The sequence below is a fragment of the Littorina saxatilis genome, linkage group LG13, assembly GCF_037325665.1.
Source record: "Littorina saxatilis isolate snail1 linkage group LG13, US_GU_Lsax_2.0, whole genome shotgun sequence".
NCBI lineage: Eukaryota > Metazoa > Mollusca > Gastropoda > Littorinimorpha > Littorinidae > Littorina > Littorina saxatilis.
This window is the reverse complement of record NC_090257.1, coordinates 37,467,896-37,492,612: the sequence shown is the minus strand read 5'-3', so window position 1 is coordinate 37,492,612 and position 24,717 is coordinate 37,467,896. Positions and strand designations below refer to the sequence as shown.

General features: G+C 41.8%; 1 protein-coding gene across 1 annotated transcript in view; it reads left to right on the top strand.

The window, feature by feature from the left end:
• Nucleotides 1–15,540, top strand: part of LOC138945650 (uncharacterized) — a 28,414-nt gene extending 12,874 nt beyond the window's left edge. Inside the window, exons 3-5 of the mRNA XM_070317133.1 lie at nucleotides 8,408–8,573; nucleotides 9,137–9,236; nucleotides 14,324–15,540. Of these exons, the coding sequence (XP_070173234.1) occupies nucleotides 8,408–8,573; nucleotides 9,137–9,236; nucleotides 14,324–14,515 (458 nt within the window). The 3' untranslated portion in view covers nucleotides 14,516–15,540. The remainder of the gene's footprint in view (nucleotides 1–8,407; nucleotides 8,574–9,136; nucleotides 9,237–14,323) is intronic.
• The last annotated feature ends 9,177 nt before the right edge of the window (nucleotides 15,541–24,717 follow it).

Genomic DNA, 24,717 nt, shown 5'->3' with positions numbered 1-24,717 from the left:
ACTCCCAGCTAGCAAGCTTTCGTCGGCCGACTGACGATTTCAGTCGGGTGACGTCGTCAAATGTCGTGTGTCGACGTCCGTTGTCGCGCCGATATCGTTTTGACTGTGTGTAAAACTCGGCAAATGTACGTAATAAACCCCGACATCGGCCCGATGCAATGTTGCTGTCGATAAAAATATGCAGAGTTACGGGAGATAACAACTTGAATTTATTATCATTATTTTAGCATTTGTTACGTCCCCTGTTCAAGCGTCGGGAACGGCGTGACATGACTCTGCAAATGCGAAACTAAATTATTCATATTTGTTGACTTTTTCATATAGGAGTAGGATAATTAATTGTAAGTTTTGTTTGTATATTTGCAATCAAATACAGCATGAGCTCAAACCATGAGTTTTACATTTTAAAAATACGCCATCATATATACTTGAAATACTCTAATAGCTTTCCTTACGGTACAAACAAGATTGAGTGTGAACATGGCCGGCTAGCTGCTACTTTCCCGCGTGAGCGAAGTTTATTTGTTTTCTTAGTTCAAGTTAATATCGAAAGAAGAGACATTCTTGCGAATGTTGGACAGCACATTGATGATATGTTATCCGAGACGAATGTCGCCTCGGGATCTCAATCTGAGTGCTGGTCCCAGTGCCACGTGGTGGCGGTGATAGTTGACAAGTTAAAATTGTGTAGCCAAGGACGGATGGAAACCTACAGGTGTGTTCAAGCTGTTAACGTCAACTCGAGGACAACCGACGGATCCAGCGAGTAAGTGATTTTGGTTTTTTTTCCTTTAATGTTAGTTTTGCTGTTATACAGTGGGGGGGGGGGGAGTACATACTGCTGTATCTGTAGATGTAGATGTAGGTGTTTTGTCCTGTACAGTGGGGGGGGGGGTGGAGTACATACTCATGATACTGCTGAATCTGTAGCTTTAAGTGTGGTTTGCACTGTTACACTTGGGGGGTGGGGTGTATGTATACTGATGTATCTGTAGCTGTAGGTGTGTGTATTGCATTGTAACACTTGGGGGGGGGGGGGTACATACTGATCTATCTGTAGCTGGTGGTGTGTTTTGCACTGATGCACACCAATCTTACATGGTCCAATCTTACATGGTCCAACCTTACATGGTCCAAACCTACATGGTCCAATCTTACATGGTCCAATCTTACATGGTCCAACCTTACATGGTCCAATCTTGCATGGTCCAATCTTGCATGGTTTAATCTTACATGGTCCAACCTTACATGGTCCAACCTTACATGGTCCAATCTTACATGGTCCAACCTTACATGGTCCAACCTTACATGGTCCAATCTTACATGGTCCAATCTTGCATGGTCCAATCTTGCATGGTCCAATCTTGCATGGTCCAACCTTACATGGTCCAACCTTACATGGTCCAATCTTACATGGTCCAACCATACATGGTCCAACCTTACATGGTCCAATCTTACATGGTCCAATCTTACATGGTCCAATCTTACATGGTCCAATATTACATGGTCCAACCATACATGGTCCAACCTTACATGGTCCAATCTTACATGGTCCAATCTTACATGGTCCAACCTTGCATGGTCCAATCTTACATGGTCCAATCTTACATGGTCCAACCTTACATGGTCCAACCATACATGGTCCAATCTTACATGGTCCAATCTTGCATGGTCCAACCTTACATGGTCCAACCTTACATGGTCCAACCTTACATGGTCCAATCTTACATGGTCCAACCTTACATGGTCCAATCTTACATGGTCCAACCTTGCATGGTCCAATCTTACATGGTCCAATCTTACATGGTCCAATCTTACATGGTCCAACCTTACATGGTCCAACCTTACATGGTCCAATCTTACATGGTCCATATATATTATTGGACCATGTAATATTGGACCATGTAAGATTGGACCATGTAAGGTTGGACCATGTAAGGTTGGACCATGTAAGATTGGACCATGTAAGATTGGACCATGCGTGACCCAACATGGTTTAAAATCGTCACCACGAGTTTTCGTCACACCCAACAATTCAAAGTGTGGTGCAACACACGAACACTATCCAATGTTTTAGCCATTGGTTTGGATGAGCACGACAAACATTTCGTCTGCTTCTAAAGGTGCTACCGCCTCAGAACCGCAGGCGCGAAGAAAAGTTCGCAGGGATTTCCCGATTGCATAACCGGAAACGAAAGGGATCGCTACGAACTAAGTTTCGTTGGTCAATCTAAAGCTCGCTAATAAGCACCATTGTACTTCCTATGTCTTGAATTAACAGCTTTGTGTTGCATGACCTTGGATGACCTTGACCTTGGGTCAAGGTCACATGTATTTTGGTAGGAAAAATGTGTAAAGCAGTTCTTAGTGTATGATGTCATTGCTAGGTTTAGTTATTTGACCTTGACCCTGAAGGCCAAGGTCATGTAAAGGTCAAGGTCAAGCATGTGAGTCGTATGGGCTTTGCCCTTCTTGTTTATACTGCTGTAGCTGTACGGGGAGGGGGGGTATACTGCTGTAGCTGTTAGTGATTTTTGCACTGTTACACGGGGGGGGTGGGGGGGGGGGGTGGGGGTGGAGTACATACTGCTGAATCTGTAGCTGTAAGTGTGGTTTGCACTGTTACACTTGGGGGGTGGGGTGTACATACTGATGTATCTGTAGCTGTAGGTATTGCATTGTAACACTTGGGGGGGGGGGGGTGTACATACTGATCTATCTGTAGCTGTAGGCGTGTTTTGTACTGTTACACTTGGGGGGGGGGGGGGCGGTTTGTACATACTGATGTAGCTGTAGGTGTGTTATGTACTGTTACAGTAGGCGGGGAGGGGGGGGGTTGAACATACTGCTGTATATGTAGCTGTAGGTGTGTTTTGCACACAGGGGGTGGGGGGGTGGGGGGGGGGGGTTGTACATACTGCTGTATCTGTAGGTCTAGGTGTGTTTTGCACTCTACACGGGGGAAGGCGGTTGAGTGTTGTACATACTGCTGTATCTGAAGCTGTAGGTATGTTTGGTACTGTTACAGTGGTGGCAGCGGGGGGAGGGGGATGTACATAATTCTGAATCTGTAGCTGTAAATGAGTTTTGTACTGTTACAGTGGTGGGGGGGGGGTTGGGGGTTGTACATACTGCTGTAGCTGTAGGTGTGTTTTGCACTGTTACTAAGGGGGAGGGGAGGTGTACATACTGCTGTAGCTGTAGCTGTAAGTAATTTTTGCACTGTTACACTTGGGGGGTTGTATATACTGCTGAATCTGTTGCTGTAGGTGTGTTTTATACTGTAATACTGAGGGGGGGGGGGGTGTATACGGCTGTATCTGTAGCTGTAGGTGTGTTTTGTACTGTTACAGTGAGGGCGGTAGGGGCGGGGGGTTCTACATACTGCTGTATCTCTAGCTGGTGATTTGTTTTGCACTGTTACACTGGGGGGGGGGGGGGTTGTACACACTGCTGTATCTGTAGGTTTGTTTTCCACTGTAACACTGGGGGGAGGGGGGGTTATACTGCTGTAGCTGTAGCTGTAAGTGAATTTTGCACTGTTACACTTGGGGGGGGGGGGTGGTGGTGGTACATACTGCTGTATCTGTAGCTGCACCCAGCCAGCAAGACATTAGCGGCCGATAGTCGGCCGAACACCCTTCAAAAAGTCGGGCCGGTGACGTCAAAAGAGACGACGCGGGTGTTGGCCCGACTAACTTTTGCAAAGAGGCAACGAGGCGGCCGACAGGCGGCCGAACACCTGTACTATGGTGGCACGCATCCGGTCCGATGTTAATCGGCCCGATGGCTTGTTGGACCTGCGGCCCGACACCTTATGCCGATATCTTCCCGATGTCTTCCCGCTGAAATCGATATCTTCCCGATGTCAGCATAAGGTGTCGGACCGCAGGTCAAACAAGTCATCGGGCCGATTAACATCGGACCGGATGCGTGCCGCCATAGTGCAGGTGTTCGGCCGCCTATCGGCCGCATCGTTGCCTCTTTGCAAAAGTTAGTCGGGCCAACACCCGGGTCGTCTCTTTTGACGTCACCGCCCCGACTTTTTGAAGGGTGTTCGGCCGATTATCGGCCGCTAATGTCTTGCTGGCTGGGACGTGGCACTGGGACCAGCACTCAGATTGAGATCCCGAGGTGACATTCGTCTCGGATAACATATCATCAATGTGCTGTCCAACATTCCCAAGAATGTCTCTTCTTTCGATATTAACTTGAACTAAGAAAACAAATAAAATTCGCTCACGCGGGAAAGCAGCAGCCATTTTCACACTCAATCTTGTTTACCGTAAGGAAAGCTATTTGAATATTTCAAGTAAATGATGGCGTATTTTTAAAATGTAAAACTCATGATTTGAGCTCATGCTGTATTTGATTGCAAATATGCAAATAAAACTTACAATTAATTATCCTACTCCTATGTGAAAAAGTCAACAAATATAAATAATTTAGTTTCGCATTTGCATGGTCAGTCTCATAATGTCACGCCGTTGCTGGACCGACGCTTGAACAGGGGACGTAACAAATGTTAAAATAATGATCATCAATTTCTTCTTCTTCTTCTTCGTCGTTCGCTGATCATCAATTTGTTATCTCCCGTAACTCTGCATAATTTTATCGACAGCAACATTGCGTCGGGCCGATGTCGGGGTTTATTACGTACATTTGCCGAGTTTTACACACAGTCAAACGGTATCGGCGCGACAACGGACGACGACACACGACATATGACGACGTCACCCGACTGAAATCGTCAGTCGGCCGACGAAAGCTTGCTAGCTGGGAGGATGACACACCAACTTGAGTTTTTGCCAGGGAAGTTGGTGAACTCAGCCGAGGACCTTGCTCGGCACAAATGCAATTATGTATGTGTTTTGAAAACTGAAACCTTTACGCAGAACAGAAACTGGGTCTCTCTCTCTTTATGTTTCTATGTGTCTAGTTCTATCTGTCTGTCTGTCTGTCTAGCTCTATCTGTCTGTCTGTCTGTCTGTCTGTCTGTCTGTCTGTCTGTCTAGCTCTATCTGTCTGTCTGTCTGTCTGTCTAGCTCTGTCTGTCTGTCTGTCTGTCTAGCTCTGTCTGTATGTCTGTCTAGCTCTATCTGTCTGTCTGTCTGTCTATCTGTCTGTCTGTCTGTCTGTCTAGCTCTGTCTGTCTAGCTCTATCTGTCTGTCTGTCTAGCTCTATCTGTGTGCCTAGCTCTATCTGTCTGTCTGTCTAGCTCTATCTGTCTGTCTGTCTAGCTCTATATGTCTGTCTGTCTGGCTCTATCTGTCTGTCTGTCTGTCTAGCTCTATCTGTCTGTCTGTCTAGCTCTATCTGTGTGTCTAGCTCTATCTGTCTGTCTGTCTGTCTGTCTGTCTAGCTCTATCTATCTGTCTGTATGTCTGTCTGTCTAGCTCTATCTGTCTGTCTGTCTGTCTGTCTAGCTCTGTCTGTCTAGCTCTATCTGTCTGTCTGTCTGTCTGTCTAGCTCTATCTGTCTGTCTGTCTGTCTGTCTAGCTCTGTCTGTCTGTCTGTCTGTCTAGCTCTATCTGTCTGTCTGTCTGTCTAGCTCTATCTGTCTGTCTGTCTAGCTCTATCTGTTTGTCTGTCTAGCTCTATCTGTCTGTCTAGCTCTATCTGTCTGTCTGTCTGTCTAGCTCTATCTGTCTGTCTGTCTGTCTGTCTGTCTAGCTCTGTCTGTCTGTCTGTCTGTCTAGCTCTATCTGTCTGTCTGTCTGTCTAGCTCTATCTGTCTGTCTGTCTGTCTAGCTCTATCTGTCTGTCTGTCTGTCTAGCTCTATCTGTCTGTCTGTCTGTCTGTCTAGCTCTATCTGTCTGTCTGTCTGTCTGTCTAGCTCTATCTGTCTGTCTGTCTGTCTGTCTGTCTAGCTCTATCTGTCTGTCTGTTTAGCTCTATCTGTCTGTCTGTCTAGCTCTATCTGTCTGTCTGTCTGTCTAGCTCTATATGTCTGTCTTTCTGTCTAGCTCTATCTGTCTGTCTGTCTGTCTGTCTGTCTAGCTCTATCTGTCTGTCTGTCTAGCTCTACCTGTCTGTCTGCCTCTGTCCCAGTCCGGTATCGTCATAACGGTTAAAGGGACGTTAAACAACAATAACTACCCAACCGTCTTAGTGTTTGTCTCTCTCGATCTCTCCCCTCCCTTCCCCCTCTTTTCCTCACCCCCTCTTTCCCTCAATCTCCCCCTCCACAGCTGTGTTCTTACACTTTATACGAATACGAATACGAATACGAATGCTTTATTATCTCATACAGAGAAATTTCAGTGTGGTGCACATTAAAAGACAAAACAAATAATAAGACAACAGATAAAAATACCATACGAAGCATACGGTATATCACAAACACCATAGACAATAACAATTCGCGTAAGGCGAAAATACAACATTTAGTCAAGCTGTCGAACTCACAAAATAAAACTGAACGCAATGCAATTTTTCAGCAAGACCGTCATCTTGGACACCCGGCCAGTACTGAAACTCCGTATACTCGTAGCATCGTCAGTCCACCGCTTGTGGCAAAGGCAGTGAAAGTGACAAGAAGAGCGGGATAGTAGTTGCGCTGAGAAGGATAGCACGCTTTTCTGTACCTCTCTTCGTTTAAACTTTCTGATCGTGTTTTTAATCCAAACATATCATTTCTATATGTTTTTGGAATCAGGAACCGACAAGGATCGAAAATTTAATTTTGATCATAATTTTTAATTTTTTTAATTTTCAGAGCTTGTTTTTAATCCAAATATAACATATTTATATGTTTTTGGAATCAGAAAATGATGAAGAATAAGATGAACGTAAATTTGGATCGTTTTATAAAAAAAAAATTTTGTTACAATTTTCAGATTTTTAATGACCAAAGTCATTAATTAATTTTTAAGCCACCAAGCTGAAATGCAATGCCGAAGTCCGGCCTTCGTCGAAGATTGCTTGGCCAAAATTTCAATCAATTTGATTGAAAAATGAGGGTGTGACAGTGCCGCCTCAACTTTTACAAAAAGCCGGATATGACGTCATCAAAGACATTTATCGCAAAAAAGAAAAAAATATCCGGCGATATCATTCCCAGGAACTCTCATGTCAAATTTCAGAAAGATCGGTCTAGTAGTTTAGTCTGAATCGCTCTATACACACACACACACAAACACACACACACACACACACACACACACACGCACAAACGCACACACACACATACACCGCGACCCTCGTCTCGATTCCCCCTCTATGTTAACACATTTAGTCAAAACTTGACTAAATGTAAAAACGGCAGGCCAAAGCAAAAGGGACTTACTCTGTGTTCTGCCTAGTTACATTTAGTCAAGTTTTGACTAAATGTTTTAATGTAGAGGGGGAATCGAGACGAGGGTCGTGGTAGTTTTAACGTAGAGGGGGAATCGAGACGAGGGTGGCCGAGTGGTAACGCACTTGCGCTCGGAAGCGAGAGGTTGCGAGTTCGACCCTGGGTCAGGGCGTTAGCAATTTTCTCCCCCCTTTCCTAACCTAGGTGGTGGGTTCAAGTGCTAGTCTTTCGGATGAGACGAAAAACCGAGGTCCCTTCGTGTACACTACATTGGGGTGTGCACGTTAAAGATCCCACGATTGACAAAAGGGTCTTTCCTGGCAAAATTGTATTGGCATAGATAAAAATGTCCACCAAAATACCCGTGTGACTTGGAATAATAGGCCGTGAAAAGTAGGATATGCGCCGAAATGGCTGCGATCTGCTGGCCGATGTGAATGCGTGATGTATTGTGTAAAAAAAATTCCATCTCACACGGCATAAATAAATCCCTGCGCCTTGAATATGTGCGCGATATAAATTGCATAAAATAAAAATTTAAAAAAATTAAAAAATAAATCCCTGCGCTTAGAACTGTACCCACGGAATACGCGCAAAATAAGCCTCATATTGATTGATTGATTGATTGTCTGTCTGTGTGTGTGACGATGTGTGTGTGTGTGTCTGTGTGTGTGTCTGTGTGTGTGTGTGTGTGTGTTTGTGTGTGTGTGTGTGTGTGTGTGTGTCAGTGTGTGTCAGTATGTATGTGTTTGTGTGTGTGTGTGTGTGTGTGTGTGTGTGTGTGTGTGTGTGTGTGTGTGTAGACAGTGGGTGTTGTGAGGGCGGTTTGCAACTCGGCAGTCTGTGTTCTGGCAGCATGCAAGGTCTGCTGCTTCTCCAGAGACTCCTGTAGCGGTCAGTGGAGAGGGTGAGGTGAAGAGGGGGGGGGGGTGATAGAAAGAGAGAGAAAAAGAGAGAGAGTGCATGTGCGTGTGTAAGGTTATGGTGTTTATGTTGCTGCTTTTTTAGGTCGGGGAGGGGGAGGAGGGGGTATTGAATGCGGGTGGATATTTTAAGGGTGGGGAGGGGGTGTACCTTTTTTTTCAATGAACAGTTTTTCCCCACCAGGCGGAGGAGGCTCTTGCACTGCGGAGCAAAAGGCACTTGCCTGTCAGCTGTTTAACTCTGCCAACGTTGATGCCTTCAAGGCCCACCCGTCTGGTGTCCAGGACAACGCCTTCCCCTACAACAACCTCAGGGACATGTGTAACGGACACAAAGCTTCCAGATCAAGGTGAGCATGTTTGGCCACGATCACGCAGCATACGGAGGGAACTTGAAATGAGTCTCTTGATTTTGTCCGCCATCGTGTTTACTTCCTGCATAATACTTCTGGAGCGCCTAACTATAGTAACTCCATATACACACATCTCTCATGGTTTCATTTACTAGTGCGCCCTGCGCCATTGGCGCATTAAATCTGAAAATGTCCCATCACAATTCCCTCCAGTGCGTCAAAGGAGGTTACGTACCACTGCGCCACCAAATGTACACTTTACATCGGAGATAACACGATATAGCGGCTAATTCTCAGATTGCACAATAGTGCACCCTTTTGCATCTTTGGTTAAAACGCGTACATGCCTCTTTGGCGCTTCTTGCCTTCGGCTATGTCCCATCGGAATTTGGATGAGTGGGACAAATGTCCCATTGCCTTTTTTCCCAGGCTAAACCCTGCTCCTTTGTTTTTCGCCTATTTTGATAGGGCTATTTGATGACGCCATATTTGTCCGTTTGCAAAAGTTGAGGCGGCACTCTCACGGCTGCAGTTGTTCATCAATTTAATTTGTTTGACAGTTACTCGTGTAACGGATGCCACGCTCCTGGAGGCAGTGTGTGTCTCAGTACCGGGCTGCTCAAATACCTAGTGGACCTCAAGAACCACGGCAACATCATCGTCAGTATATCCCTCCTTTACATCTTAATCCTTTCTTTACCTTCTTCTTCTTCCACGGCAACATCATCGTCAGTATATCCCTCCTTTACATCTTAATCCTTTCTTTAGGCCAAAAAAAAAAAATTGTCTGTTTAGGGTAACCCGACCGACCCTATCGATTTGGCGCCGACCCAAAAACTTTTTTTTGATTTCAAAAAAAAAAAAGAAAAAAAAGAGGTAAAAATGCTAAAAAGAGACATTTGGCGTTTCTTTCTCTCCCTTTCTCTCTGTTTTATTTATACGTTAGTTTTGAAACATGTATTCATCAAATATAAGAAGTGAATGTTCAGCCAACATAGCATTTACAACAACAAAAAAACAACAAAAAAAACAACAAAAAAAACCTACCTACCTACCGACCCTACTTTTTTTGGTCATGTTACCCTAAACAGACAATTTTTTTTTTTTTTTGCCTTATCTTCTTCTTCTTCCACGTCTTTTTTTTCTGCGTCGATGTCGTCTTGTTTTTTTTGTTTTGATTTTTGCCTTTTGACCTGAAGAACCACGGCAAAATCATCGTAGGTATATCCATATCCCTCTTTTACATCTTCAGGGCCGGACTAGGCGAAGAGGAGGGGGGGGGGTTGCGAGTGGTGGCCCAGGGGGATGTCCCCCCTGGCGGCAGGGGCGGATCAGTTCATTTTATGACTGGTTTTTTTCAAAAGTATATTGTGAAGATATGGGTGTGAAGGCGCGAAGCGCCCAGCCGACGGCGCAAAGCGCCTAGCTTGCTAGGGGGGTCCGGGGGCATGCCCCCCCGGAAAATTTTGAAAAAAAGGATGCAAAATGGTGCAATCTGGTGCATTCTGAGGATGATCATTACCAGTTTCAGGCTAGGCAGCAGATTTTGTCACTGATAAATACCCCAAAAATTGAAACTCAATGTAAAATAAAGAAATGCATACCTCATTCAATATTTTTATTTTTTGGCTGGGGGGGGACCGAAAACCCTAGAACCCACCCCCCCCCCTCGTTGTGGGGGTCAGGGGGCGAAGACCCCTGAAGCTGACGGGTAGGTCATATTCTGAGATAGGAAAATGGTCGCTCCTTGCATGAAACGGCATAAAATAAGCAATAATAAAAAAAAGATTACATAAGTAAGGTACATGTTTAGGCTAGGGGGGGGGTTGCGCAACCCCCATAACCCCCCCGGTAGTCCGGCCCTGATCTTAATCCTTTCTCCTTCGACGTCTCTTTTTCTGCGTCGATGTCGTCTTGTGGTGTTTTGTGTTTCTGTAAATCAAAAGACAGAAAAACACTGTACTCACATGTGAACGAAGAATACAAACAAGTAAAGGCACAAAACAGGAAAAACAAAAAGACAAACAGTAGAACAAAAAGAAGACCTATTTACATTGACCTGTTTTGGGCGTGTGCTTGAAGAAGATCTATAGCCTATAGGGTTTGAACGTCGCGACTTTATTTGTTTTGTATTCTTCGTTCACACGGTCTTTTTATTTATCGCTCTCAAGCGCAGTCACCATTGTCCTTCTGCTTATGTTTCTTTTTTTTCCTTCTTTATTTCTCTCTTTTTTTTCCCTCCTTTTTATATTTAGTCAAGTTTTGACTAAATATTTTAACATCGAGGGGGAATCGAAACGAGGGTCGTGGAGTATGTGCGTATGTGTGTGCGTGCGTGCGTGCGTGTGTGTGTGTGTGTGTGTGTGTGTGTGTGTGTGTGTGTGTGTGTGTGTGTGTGTGTGTGTGTCTGTCTGTCTGTCTGTCTGTCTGTCTGTCTGTCTGTGCGTGTGTGTGTGTGTAGAGCGATTCAGACCAAACTACTGGACCGATCTTTATGAAATTTCCGTCGCGATATAACCTTCGTGGTTGAAAACGACGTTAAACACCAAATAAAGTAAAGTTTATGAAATTTGACATGAGAGTTCCTGAGAATGATATCCCCGGACGTATTTTTCTTTTTTTTTTGGATAAATACTTTTGATGACGTCATATCCGGCTTTTTGTCAAAGTTGAGGCGGCACTGTCACACCCTCATTTTTCAATCAAATTGATTGACATTTTTGTAAAGCAATCTTCGACGAAAGCCGGACTTCGGTATTGCATTTCAGCTTGGTGGCTTAAAATTAATTGATGACTTTGGTCATTAAAAATCTGAAAATTGTAATAAATTTTGTTTTTATATAAAACGATCCAAATTTACGTTCATCTTATTTTACATCATTTCCTGATTTCAAAAACATAGATGTTATATTTGGATCAAAAACAAGCTGTGAAAATTAAAAATATAAAAATTATGATCAAAATTAAATTTCCGAAATCGATTTAAAAACAATTTCATCTTATTCCTTGTCGGTTCCTGATTCCAAAAACATATAGATATGATATGTTTGGATTAAAAACACGCTCAGAAAGTTAAAACGAAGAGAGGTACAGAATAGCGTGCTATCCTTCTCAGCGCAACTACTACCCCGCTCTTCTTGTCAATTTCACTGCCTTTGCCATGAGCGGTGGACTGACGATGCTACGAGTATACGGTCTTGCTGCGTTGCGTTGCGTTCAGTTTCATTCTGTGATTTTGACAGCTACTTGACTAAATGTTGTATTTTCGCCTTACGCGACTGGTTCTTTCTTTATTTCACTTCTTTTCTTTCCGCCGATGTCGTCTTTGTTTTTTTCTTGTTTTTCTGGCTTTTTATATTTAGTCAAGTTTTGACTAAATATTTTAACATCGAGGGGGAATCGAAACGAGGGTCGTGGTGTATGTGCGTGCGTGCGTGTGTGCGTGCGTGTGTGTGTGTGTGTGTGTGTAGAGCGATTCAGACTAAACTACTGGACCGATCTTTATGAAATTTGACATGAGAGTTCCTGGGTATGAAATCCCCGAACGTTTTTTTCATTTTTTTCATAAATGTCTTTGATGACGTCATATCCGGCTTTTCGTGAAAGTTGAGGCGGCACTGTCACGCCCTCATTTTTCAACCAAATTGGTTGAAATTTTGGTCAAGTACTCTTCGACGAAGCCCGGGGTTCGGTATTGCATTTCAGCTTGGTGGCTTAAAAATTAATTAATGACTTTGGTCATTAAAAATCTGAAAATTGTAAAAAAAAAAAAAAATTTATAAAACGATCCAAATTTACGTTTATCTTATTCTCCATCATTTGCTGATTCCAAAAACATATAAATATGTTATATTCGGATTAAAAACAAGCTCTGAAAATTAAATATATACAAATTATTATCAAAATTAAATTGTCCAAATCAATTTAAAAACACTTTCATCTTATTCCTTGTCGGTTCCTGATTCCAAAAACATATAGATATGATATGTTTGGATTAAAAACACGCTCAGAAAGTTAAAACAAAGAGAGGTACAGAAAAGCGTGCTATCCTTCTTAGCGCAACTACTACCCCGCTCTTCTTGTCAATTTCACTGCCTTTGCCATGAGCGGTGGCCTGACGATGCTACGAGTAAAATGGCATTGCGTTCAGTTTCATTCTGTGAGTTCGACAGCTACTTGACTAAATATTGTATTTTCGCCTTACGCGACTTGTTATATTTAGTCAAGTTTTGACTAAATATTTTAACATCGAGGGGGAATCGAAACGAGGGTCGTGGTGTATGTGCGTCTGTCTGTCTGTGTGTGTGTGTGTGTGTGTAGAGCGATTCAGACTAAACTACTGGACCGATCTTTATGAAATTTGACATGAGAGTTCCTGGGTATGAAATCCCCGAACGTTTTTTTCATTTTTTTGATAAATGTCTTTGATGACGTCATATCCGGCTTTTCGTGAAAGTTGAGGCGGCACTGTCACGCCCTCATTTTTCAACCAAATTGGTTGAAATTTTGGTCAAGTAATTTTCGACGAAGCCCGGGGTTCGGTATTGCATTTCAGCTTGGTGGCTTAAAAATTAATTAATGACTTTGGTCATTAAAAATCTGAAAATTGTAAAAAAAAATAAAAATTTTCAAAACGATCCAAATTTACGTTTATCTTATTCTCCATCATTTGCTGATTCCAAAAACATATAAATATGTTATATTCGGATTAAAAACAAGCTTTGAAAATTAAATATATAAAAATTATTATCAAAATTAAATTGTCCAAATCAATTTAAAAACACTTTCATCTTATTCCTTGTCGGTTCCTGATTCAAAAAACATATAGATATGATATGTTTGGATTAAAAACACGCTCAGAAAGTTAAAACAAAGAGAGGTACAGAAAAGCGTGCTATCCTTCTTAGCGCAACTGCTACCCCGCTCTTCTTGTCAATTTCACTGCCTTTGCCATGAGCGGTGGACTGACGATGCTACGAGTATACGGTGTTGCTGAAAAATTGCATTGCGTTCAGTTTCATTCTGTTAGTTTGACAGCTTGACTAAATGTTGTATTTTCGCCTTACGCGACTTGTTTCTTGTTTTTCTGGCTTTTTTGTTGTCGCTTGGTCGCCGTATTCTTATTCTTATTCGCTCACTTTTTCATTAATTTTCGTTTGGTCCCTATGCTAGCTACAGGAACATCCAGTACTGTTATCAATGTTATTCCTTCTCTTTTCTTTGTTTGCCTCTCTTTGTCTGTGCCTCTCTAACAAGCTCTGAAATTTGAAAATAAGAAAATTATAATTAAAATTAAATTTCATAAACCGATTAAAAAAAAAACAATACCATCGTATTCCTTGTCGGTTCTTGATTCCAAAAACATATATCTTTTGTTAGGATTAAAAACAAGCTCAGAAAGTTAAAAAGAATAGAGATACAGAAAAGCGTGTTATCCTGCTAAACTCAAACGCTACAGCGCTGTACTGGCTTGCCAATTTCACCACCTTTTCCACGTGCGGGGGCCTGACGATGCTATACGGTCTTGGTGAAACAATGCAGTGAGTTCGACAGATTGACTATATGTAGTAATTTCGCCTTACGCGACTTGTTTCTTTTTGCCTTTGGTTTCATTTTCCTATTCATTTTCCTGTTCATTTTCATTGACATTTCCACAATAACGCCATTATATCTTTGGGCTTTCAAACAATTCTAGAGCTAAACTGAACATGTTACTTGACATTTCTACAATGACGCTTACTGCACAGATCAACGAGCTAGCTGGAGCGTGTCACACGTGCTCGTCACGTCACTACTCCGGCCTGGCCGTGGATCTTCACAACGGTGCCAGGTCCGCCGAGTTCCTCCAGAAGTGCACCTCCATGGGGGGCTGGGGGCAGAACGAGGGGGACCACATCCACTGCCAGTTCTACGACGCTCCGCATCCCAATGGATTTTAATAGACGATGTCGACAATTTTGATACAGATAGTTATATAGTAAGCTATATTAGTTAGGCCAAAAAGAAAAATATGTCTGTTTCCGGTAACATCGTCGAAAAAAATAGGGTCGGTCGGTCGGTTTTGTTATTTTTATTTTAATTTTAATTTTTTTGTAATTTGTTTTAAAAACCTTTTTCTTACGTTTTTTAAACGTCTTTTTACGTGTTTTTTTGGTTTTTTTTTAAACGCTTCCTTAGTTTACTTACAATTATTTAGCACATGTTTTTGACCTAGATATATTGAAACTAAATAAAGTATACTTCACTTAATTTTTATTTTTTATTTTTATTTTTTTGTGTGTGCGAAAAGCGAATAAAAACTTTAGGGTCGGCGCTTAAAAATAGGGTCGGTCGGGTTACCGGAAACAGACATATTTTTCTTTTTGGCCTAATGTTATGTCCGACATCACAATTGTATTATTTTCCAACTGCGTAGGACACGTAATGTAAGCGTTCTCGTTTCATTATTGTACCATGTTCAATTGAATAAAACCTTGTTTAAACCAATTGACGACTCGATGCTGTTTGGAAATAACCCTAGCCTGTCGCTACTCCACAGACGATGTTCTCTTTGATGCTAAAACCTTCCTGTAGTCAGGGCTCGGCATCGCTCGGGGTACTAGCAGAGCCCGGCTTGGGAATTAGCCCAAAAGCCCTGTCGGGTTTGTATGGCCTGTGAAAGAGTGAATACCCTTGGTTTTACCGGGACAAATAAATTCACACGTGCTCCTTGTCCACGTGTTTCCGAAACACCCTTCCCTCGCTTGTGATTGGCTCGTGTATTGTTTGTCCAAGTAAAACAAGGGTAGTCACTCTTTCACAACCCATACAAACCCGACAGAGTTATTCTCAGAGTTTGTCTATTGTGAATGCAGGCTTTACTTTTGCAAGAAGAGGGTGGTGACGTTGTGGATTAAAGTATAGTTAGGAGTGTCTGCAGTGTTGTTCGTGTATAAATCCGCAATAAAAAGATGATCTTGATAAACTTGTGTCTCAGTGAGTTTCAGTCTTGTTTTCGTGGTTGTTTGCTTGTACACATTGTCTGTTTAAAGTATATATAATCTCTGTAACGTATGGCTGAATGCATTTCGAGTCAAACTTTTTTTTCTTCTTTTTACATGTAGTCAAGTTTTGACTAAATGTTTTAACGTAGAGGGGGAATCGAGACGAGGGTCGTGGTGTATGTGTGTGCGTCTGTCTGTCTGTGCGTGTGTGTGTGTGTGTAGAGCGATTCAGACCAAACTACTGGACCGATCTTTATGAAATTTGACATGAGAGTTCCTGGGAATGATATCCCCGGATATTTTTTTCTTTTTTTTTTCGATAAATGTCTTTGATGACATCATATCCGGCTTTTTGTAAAAGTTGAGGCGGCACTGTCACACCCTCATTTTTCAATCAAATTGATTGAAATTTTGGCCAAGCAATCTTCGACGAATGCCAGACTTCGGTATTGCATTTCAGTTTGGTGGCTTAAATTAATTAATGACTTTGGTCATTAAAAATCTAAAAATTGTAAAAAAAATATATATATATATAAAACGATCCAAATTTACGTTCATCTTATTCTTCATCATTTTCTGATTCCAAAAACAAGCTCTGAAAATTAAAAATATAAAAATTATGATTAAAATTAAATTTCCGAAATTTCATCTTATTCCTTGTCGGTTCCTGATTCCAAAAACATATAGATATGATATGTTTGGATTAAAAACACGCTCAGAAAGTTAAAACGAAGAGAGGTACAGTAAAGCGTGCTATGAAGCACAGCGCAACCGCTGCCGCGCCAAACAGGCTCGTCACTTTCACTGCCTTTTGCACTAGCGGCGGACTACGTTCAGTTTCATTCTGTGAGTTCCACAGCTTGACTAAATGTAGTAATTTCGCCTTACGCGACTTGTTCTTTCTCTTGAAGACTTCAGAGTTTTAAAATGACAGACAATTCCCTATCAGTAGGGGCGTTCTTAATATTCGTTGCTGTTGTGGCGAATTGTAACGTTTGCATGATTTCCTATAAGACCCTTTGGGGTTTAAGTCTATTGTATATTCCTTTTTCGGCGTAACGCTGCAGTATAGGTCAGTGAGTTCTGTACGAATGTCTCTCAACGGATTTTAACGCGTACGTCTTCCTTCTTTAATCAAATCTCCTCTGTTTTTTTTACATTTAGTCAAGTTTTGACTAAATGTTTTTACGTAGAGGGGGGAATCATGACGAGGGTCGTGGTGTATGTGTGTGTGTCTGTGTGTGTGTGTGTAGAGCAATTCAAAGAAAACTACTGGACTGATCTTCATGAAACTTGAAATGAGAGATCCTGAGTATGGTATCTCGAGACGGTTTTTTTCTCTCAGTTTTTTTAATAAATGTTTGATGACGTCATATCCGGCTTTTCGTGAAAGTTGAGGCGGCACTGTCACGCTCTCATTTTTCAACCAAATTGGTTTAAATTTTGGTCAAGTAATCTTCGACGAAGCCCGGACTTTGGTATTGCTTGGAGACTTAAAATGTAATTGATGAGTTTGCTCATAAAAGTTGTCATTAAAATCGATTTTTCACAAACACATTTAAAATTGATTGCATCGTATTCTTCATCACATTTTGAATCTAAAAATATATACATATGTCATGTTTACTCTTAAGATGTGATCACAATTAACGAAAATAGATTAGTCTTACGATTAAAATGTAAGAAAACGATCCAAAAATGATTTCATCTTATTCTTTATCATTTCCTGATTCCAAAACCATATATATATGATAGGTTGTATTCAAAACAAGCTCAGAAAGTTAACAAGAATACAGAAAAGCACGCTTTCCTGCTTAGCACAATACGCTACCGCGCTAATCTGGCGTGTCAATATCACTACGTTTTGCACGCGGAAGGTGAGCGATTTCCTTCACGCGGGGATTGACGAAGCTGTACTGTCTTGGTGAAAAACTGAATACATTGCGTTCAGTTTCATTCCGTGAGTTCGACAGCTTGACTAAATGTAGTAAGGCCAAAAAAAAAATAGTCTGTTTACGGTAACCCGACCGACCCTATTTTTTTCGCGCGACCCTAGACTTTTTTTTGGCATTTGGGGGAAAAAAAATGTGGATTTTTTTGCAAAATAACGTAAAAATATGGTTTTTGGGGAGAAAAAAAAATCCCGACCTACCGACCCTATTTTTTTGGCCTATGTTACCGTAAACAGACCTAATTTTTTTGGGCCTAATTTCGCCTTACGCGACTTGTTTATTTTGTTAAGAGAAGACGCTCAGAGGATACAATTGTCCTGTAACATAGCTTTATATACTATGCACGAAAATACCCAGTACCGTGCTTCCCCGGCCCCGAAAGTAGCGTATGACTGCCTGAATGGCGGGGTAAAAACGATCATATACGTAAGAACCCACTCGTGCAAAACATGAGTGGACGTTGTAAATTCAGCCCATGAACGAAGAAGAAGAAGTACAGGACTGTTTAACCGAGAATCGATCTCTTCCTTCCTTCAACACAGGAAAACGAGACGGGAGCTAAGCGCGTTTTGTCCACTAAAGGGAGGGCATACGGCATTGTTGAAACATGCTCTCCCCTGCAGTACAAAATGAATGACCAACACTCCAAGGCAAGTGGGAGTAATTTGAAGGGCAAATACCACTCCAGAATTTCTCACGATTGTCTCCCTTCCCCTTCTGCGGCAGCTTCTGGCCAAAATGAACAGAGCAACGGAGCAGTGCGACGACGAAGCCTGGGTGGGGTAGTGTTTTCATCGGATGTTTCTAACAGTTCTCGGGCCAGCGGCAGTTGTCTTCAGTTGAAGTCAAATATAAAGAATAAGAATTGTTTTCTGGTACCCAAAGTTCACTTTGAATTTGTCTTCATGTTGCGGGTATAAAGGCATACACATGTATACCTTTATTCTGTAAGTATGCGTATCATAAAACATAGTTTGTCGACTTTTATACCAGAAGAAAAAGCACACCTTTGGAAGCACAATAATATTTAAACAGTGTAACCTGGTGCAACTGCAAAAGAGCAATGCACATAAGCAGTTTCAGCCTTTTAACTTGTAAAAGAATAGGGAAAAAATCTGTATTTATTCAAAACTTGCCTTAAGTCCTTACAAATCACAACAAACGTATATAACATAGGGTGTTGTATGCGTAAGGCCGGAGAATAAGCTTTAATTACAGTATTACGAAAGTTAAAACTGGCTGATATTCTCATATCACATATCAAAACATACATTTATTGAGCAAAGGTAGAAAGCAATAGCAAATGGATACTGTCTTGGTGTAGAAAAAGAAAAACTCTCTCAAATCAATTTAAAACACAGACAAAAGCATTAGGAGTACATGTTCGCCCTGAAGTAGACCCAATAGTGTCATTAATATTCCTGAAGCAGACATCAATCTTTTTACTCAAGCACTGTAAATGGCACTTATACAACTCGACATGTCTTTCACTTACACTCATAAACACACACTTTGATTTCTGTCATGAAAATCCTCGCTGCATACATACTTTCAAGTGCCATTGTAAAACAAAGACAAGTCATATGTTACGCTGTTTGTTGTTGTTGTTTTGTGTGTGCCTTGAATATGTGCGCGATATAAATTGCATTAAAAAAAATATTTAAATCCCTGCGCTTAGAACTGTACCCACGGAATACGCGCGATATAAGCCTCATATTGATTGATTGATTGAGTGTGCGTTCGTTTGTAAATACATATCATTTAAATTGAATAAAAGCAAAATATGACCTGTCATGAATTATGTTTTTAGAAACGACATTAATCTGCACAAACTATCACATTTCTTCCCAGATAATGTGAAGTTAAGTGCGCCTTTAAAAAAAACGATGGAGATGGGCACACCACTATAGAGATATGTTTGTGCACCCAGCACGTAAAACGGAAAACATCGCCATTATAACGCTACTAAAAAACCGACTGTGTCAGTAGCATTCACTCACGGGTCAAACGCTAGTTTTCATAAATGTTTGCCAATAAAGGCTAAACAATATATTTTTTTTTTTTAAACACGTTCACGCCGATCATCTGAAATATTTTATCCAACCATCGCCCAACGCAATAAGATCAGCAACCGTTCAGGCACAAAACGTCCTCTCCGAATCAGGTCTGCTCACCAAACAGGATGAAATGAGCAGAGAATGGCGCTTCCAAATGACTCGTCAATTTCCCGCTTTGACTAAACAGTGTACAGAGGCAGTGAGACAGCCATAGAAACACCATTTGTTAATGTCACTAATTCCATTCTACTCAGTAGAGAAAGGAGGGGGGGGGGGGCTAAAACTGAGAGGGGAGACGGACGGAGAAAGACAGAGACAGAGCAGGCGCGCGAACTAGAGGGGTCCGGGGGCATGCTTCCCCGGAAAATTTTGAAAAACGGTTAAAATCTGTGCAATCTGGTGCATTCTGGGCCTTGTTTTGAGGGTTAAGAGCAGCATTGTTTTGGGGCTAAAACTAGTTTAAAAAAAAAACCACTCAAAGCAAGGTACATGCTTTTTCCAGGGGTGGGGTTCCGGAACCCCTGGAACCCCCCCCCCCCCCCCCCCCCTGGGTCCGGCCCTGGACCTGCTGTGTATGATATAGAAAAAGAAACAATTGCAGCGTAAAAGGTAAACAGATTGTATGGTCGATGGTAGGACACATGCTGTTTGTTGCTGATGAAGCAACAATAATTATACATAGTGACCGTAACGTTTTTTGTCACAATTAAACGTTCCTGTAACATACCTTGCTTGGTTTTTACATTTAGTCAAGTTTTGACAAAATGTTTTAACATAGAGGGGGCAATCGAGACGAGGGTCGTGGTGTATGTGTGTGTGTGTCTGTGTGTGTGTGTGTGTAGAGCGATTCAGAGTAAACTACTAGACCGATTTTTATGAAATTTTTCATGAGAGTTCCTGTGTATGATATCCCCAGACATTTTTATCATTTTTTCGATAAATGTCTTTGATGACGTCATATCCGGCTTTTTGTAAAAGTTGAGGCGGCACTGTCACACCCTCATTTTTCAATAAAATTGATTGAAATTTTGACCAAGCAATCTTCGACGAAGGCCGGACTTTGGTATTGCATTTCAGCTTGGAGGCTTAATAATTAATTAATGACTTTGGTCATTAAATATCTGAAAATTGTAATTAAAATAAATTTTTTTATTAAACGATTCAAAATTACGTTTATCGTATTCTTCCGAAATCGATTTAAAAACAATTTCATCTTATTCCTTGTCCATTCCTGATTCCAAAAACATATATACTGTTCAAAAAAAGAAACGCATAGTTGCTACTTGCCAAATTTGTTTTATTTTTCGAAAAAATTAACAGAAAATCCAATATTTAGATTATTTGTTTGAAATTTGGTATGGACACAGTTCATTTGCATCTTCAAATCAATCAGTCAATCAATACGATTGGGTGCCGAGGCTGTCAAGTCAGTAGGGGGTGTGACTGCCTTGAGCAGCAACAACTGCCCGGCACCTTCTGGGCATGGACTGGATCAGATGCCGGATATCTTGCTGTGGGATGGTGTCCCACTCCTCCTGAAGTGCCTGCAATAGATCGCGGTGATTTGCCGGCGCTTCTTCTCGCCTGCACACACGTCTGTCCAATTCATCCCAGAGGTGTTCTATCGGGTTCATGTCTGGCGACATGGATGGCCAGGGAAGCACCTGGACATGGTGGTCGGTGAGGAACTGGGTGGTGAGTCGTGCTGTGTGCGGGCGAGCGTTGTCCTGCTGGAATATGGCATCCTGGTCAGCCAGAAGAGGAAGGGCGTGTGGGCGCAGAATTTCCTCCACGTATCGCTGGGCAGTTATGCGCCCTTGGACGTGCACCAGGGTGCTCCTTCCAGCGGTATTGATCGCCCCCCACACCATGACGCCTCCACCACCATGAACGGGTGCCTCATCCACACAGTTGGGCGCGTAACGTTCGTTTACTCTCCGGTAGACCCTCCTCCGACCATCATGTCGCTGGAGCAGGAAGTAGGACTCGTCGCTGAACCACACGTGTCTCCAGTGATTCCGGACGGTCCAGCGAAGGTGCTGGTTGCCCCACTGCACTCGGTTCTGGCGATGGCGGCGGGTGAGGACAGCTCCTCTGTAAGGTCTGCGAGCTCTCAAACCAGCTTCATGCAGGCGGTTCCGCACGGTCTGGTCCGATAATCGGTGTGGCCCGGGGAGAGCCTGGACAGAAGATGAGGCCGACAGGAAACGATTCCGGAGGTGGCGGAGCCGTATGAAGCGGTCGTGAGCAGCGGTTGTCGCCCTTGGTCTTCCCGCTCGTGGCAAGTCAGCAACGGAGCCAGTGGCTTGAAACCTGACCCACAGTCTACTGATGGTGCTCTGGGACACGTGGAAGTGCCTGGCGATTGCACTTTGACTTTGGCCTGCTTGTAAACGACCCAATGCAATTTGGCGGTCTTCTCTGCTCAATCGGGCCATCTTTCGTCGCTGAATTGTCGTCTGATTTCTTTGTGGCGAACAATCCGCTTTTATGGGTTTTGGAAGACATGGTGAGAGCTCAATATTCCCCGAGTTTCACGAGATTACACTGAAGCATGACGAGTGGTCATGCCAAATGAGCAATTTTGACATTGTAGCCACTGATAACGCATGCGTCACGTGCAGAGCTCACTTGTGGCAATGGACGAAAGGTCGACGACCAGATAAACATTTTCTGCAGTTTGGTGGATATCCTTGTAGCCATATAACTAAATTAACCAAATATTACAAGCTATGCGTTTCTTTTTTTGAACAGTATAGATATGATATGTGTGGATTAAAAACACGTTCAGAGAGTTAAAAAGAATAGAGATATAGAAAAGCGTGCTATCCTCCTCAGCGCAACCGCTACCGCGCTTTTCTGGATTGTTAATTTCACGAGCGGTGGACAGACGATGCTACGAGTGTACGGTCTTGCGGAAAAAATGCAATGCGTTCAGTTTCATTCTGTGAGTTCGACTGAGCTTGACTAAATGTTGTATTTTCGCCTTACGCGACTACTTTTTTTTCCCCCGATGTTAAACTAATCAAGTTTTGTTTCGAGCAGACACATCAACTGTTCTTTACAGCACCGACTTCCTGCATTTTTTTCTTAAAAACCTTGACCTTACTTAGCTTCTTCTGCATCAAAAACAAGAAAGGTAGGTTGTTGGAACGTTTTTTATTGACAAAACAATGCATTCACAGATATTTCGACCCAACGGTCTTTTAAGTGAATAGACAAACAAATATTCACACAAATATTAAAGAGAACTGACTGCAAAAGAAGGCCAAAACAACAACAATTAAAACACGCTTTTGATGATGATGATATTTAATAATAATATCAAGATAAGTTTTGTGTGAATATGTGTTTGTCTTTCCACTTAAAAGACCGTTGGGTCCAAATATGTGTGAATGTATTGTTTTGTCAATAACAAACGTTCCAACAACCTACGTTTCTTGTTTTTTTTATTCCGAATATTGGAACGTTGGCATTCTCTTTGTTTTTGGATTTACTTCTTCTGGACAACTTCATTTAACCTGAAACGCCCTTTCACTCACTTGCCCTGCTGCATAAATAAAATGAAAGCTTGTATAAAGCACGCACCACAAAAATAATTATATGATCTCCGTTTTTAACAATATTACAGACGAATGACAATACAGTATTTCAATACTTAATATATATCAAGTTTAGCACTATAAGAAAACAAACAAAATTATTACAGCAACACAGCCTACCTTTCAGCAAAAAAAACTCAAAGTATATTATTACATTTCAACATAACAGGAACACTATACAATACTTATAAACACACAAAACCACGTAACGTGTGATAAACTCCCTTAAAATAAATATAAATGTTCATTCGACATGGGGAAAAACATTTTTAAAATACATAAACAGAGGAAAGCAGTTCGAAAATACTGGAATGCCGAATGATCGTTAAAACCATCAAAACTTTTAAGTGAACAGACAAACACTAAAATTTCTAAAAATCAACCATCACATTTTCAATTTGTTTGTAAGCAAGATGTTCTTGTTTTAACGCAACGACTTATTTTGGGTTTTTTAAAGTTAAACTTTGTAATGATGCAACAGGGAGAGTGATTATTGGCAGGTCTTTGTTCTCTCCTCGTAACAGCCAGGCATTTCGATTTTTTTCGAGCTATGCAATAAAAGATAGTGTTCAAGAACTGTACATAATATGAACAGCAAACAAAACGAAAGAATGCAAAAGTGAAAGAAGTAGAGAAACAAGAACATTGAAAACGATCGAAGCAGTAAGAAGGAGATAGATTTTCTTTCAACAACAAGTTTCTTGTCGTCTCATTCTAATGTGTACCAAAGAGTGTGTTAACACCTGTTGAAAGCCGTTTAATAATGTTTTGTGTTGTTTTGTTGTGTTTCGTTTCGTTTGCTTTTGATTGGGTTTTGAATGTTCTGTTTGTTTATAATACATGTATTTGCCAGTTTACTTTAAATCTGTAAGTTAACAATACACGTTTTCTGCGAGAAGGGTTGATACGCGCTTTAAACTTATACGTTTAACTCGTATAGTTCACTGAAACTAAAACTGTAGAAAATATTATCTTATGTTAAAAAAGGGTTTTTTCTGTTTGAAGTTTCTTGTAACAGAAATTCAAGCTGGAAAACCCGGAGTCGAATTGTCTCGTGATAATAAGCACATATTCTTTTCAAGCGCAGCCACACTCGTTACGTCGGAACAGCAGCACAGTCAAAAAGCCAGCCAACACTGACAACACTTCACAGAACTAGAACCAAGCAGCACGTGCAACCGAGAAAGCCACGCCCCTTTCACGCGCTTCTTCGTGACGCTACCCGCTGTCAGCCAATCACAACATTTATTGATCCCCCCAGCCAAAATGTTTGAGCAGATAATTAGCGCGTCGGCAAATCTCACTTATTGAATTAATTACCGACGATAGCTTGATGGTTTTTCGCGAAACAGCAAAGTCTGCGCGCGAGCGAGCAGAAAGGGAGGGGGATGGAAGGATCGTGCGACAATAAATGAAAACGATCGGAAAGAGCTGATTCTTCGGCAGGCCGCGACTGATGCAGAATTTCATAGTTCGTTGAGATGTAGCGACGGGGAGGGGGAGATAGGGGAGTGGGAGTGGAGGGAGATGGGGGCAGGACTAATAGA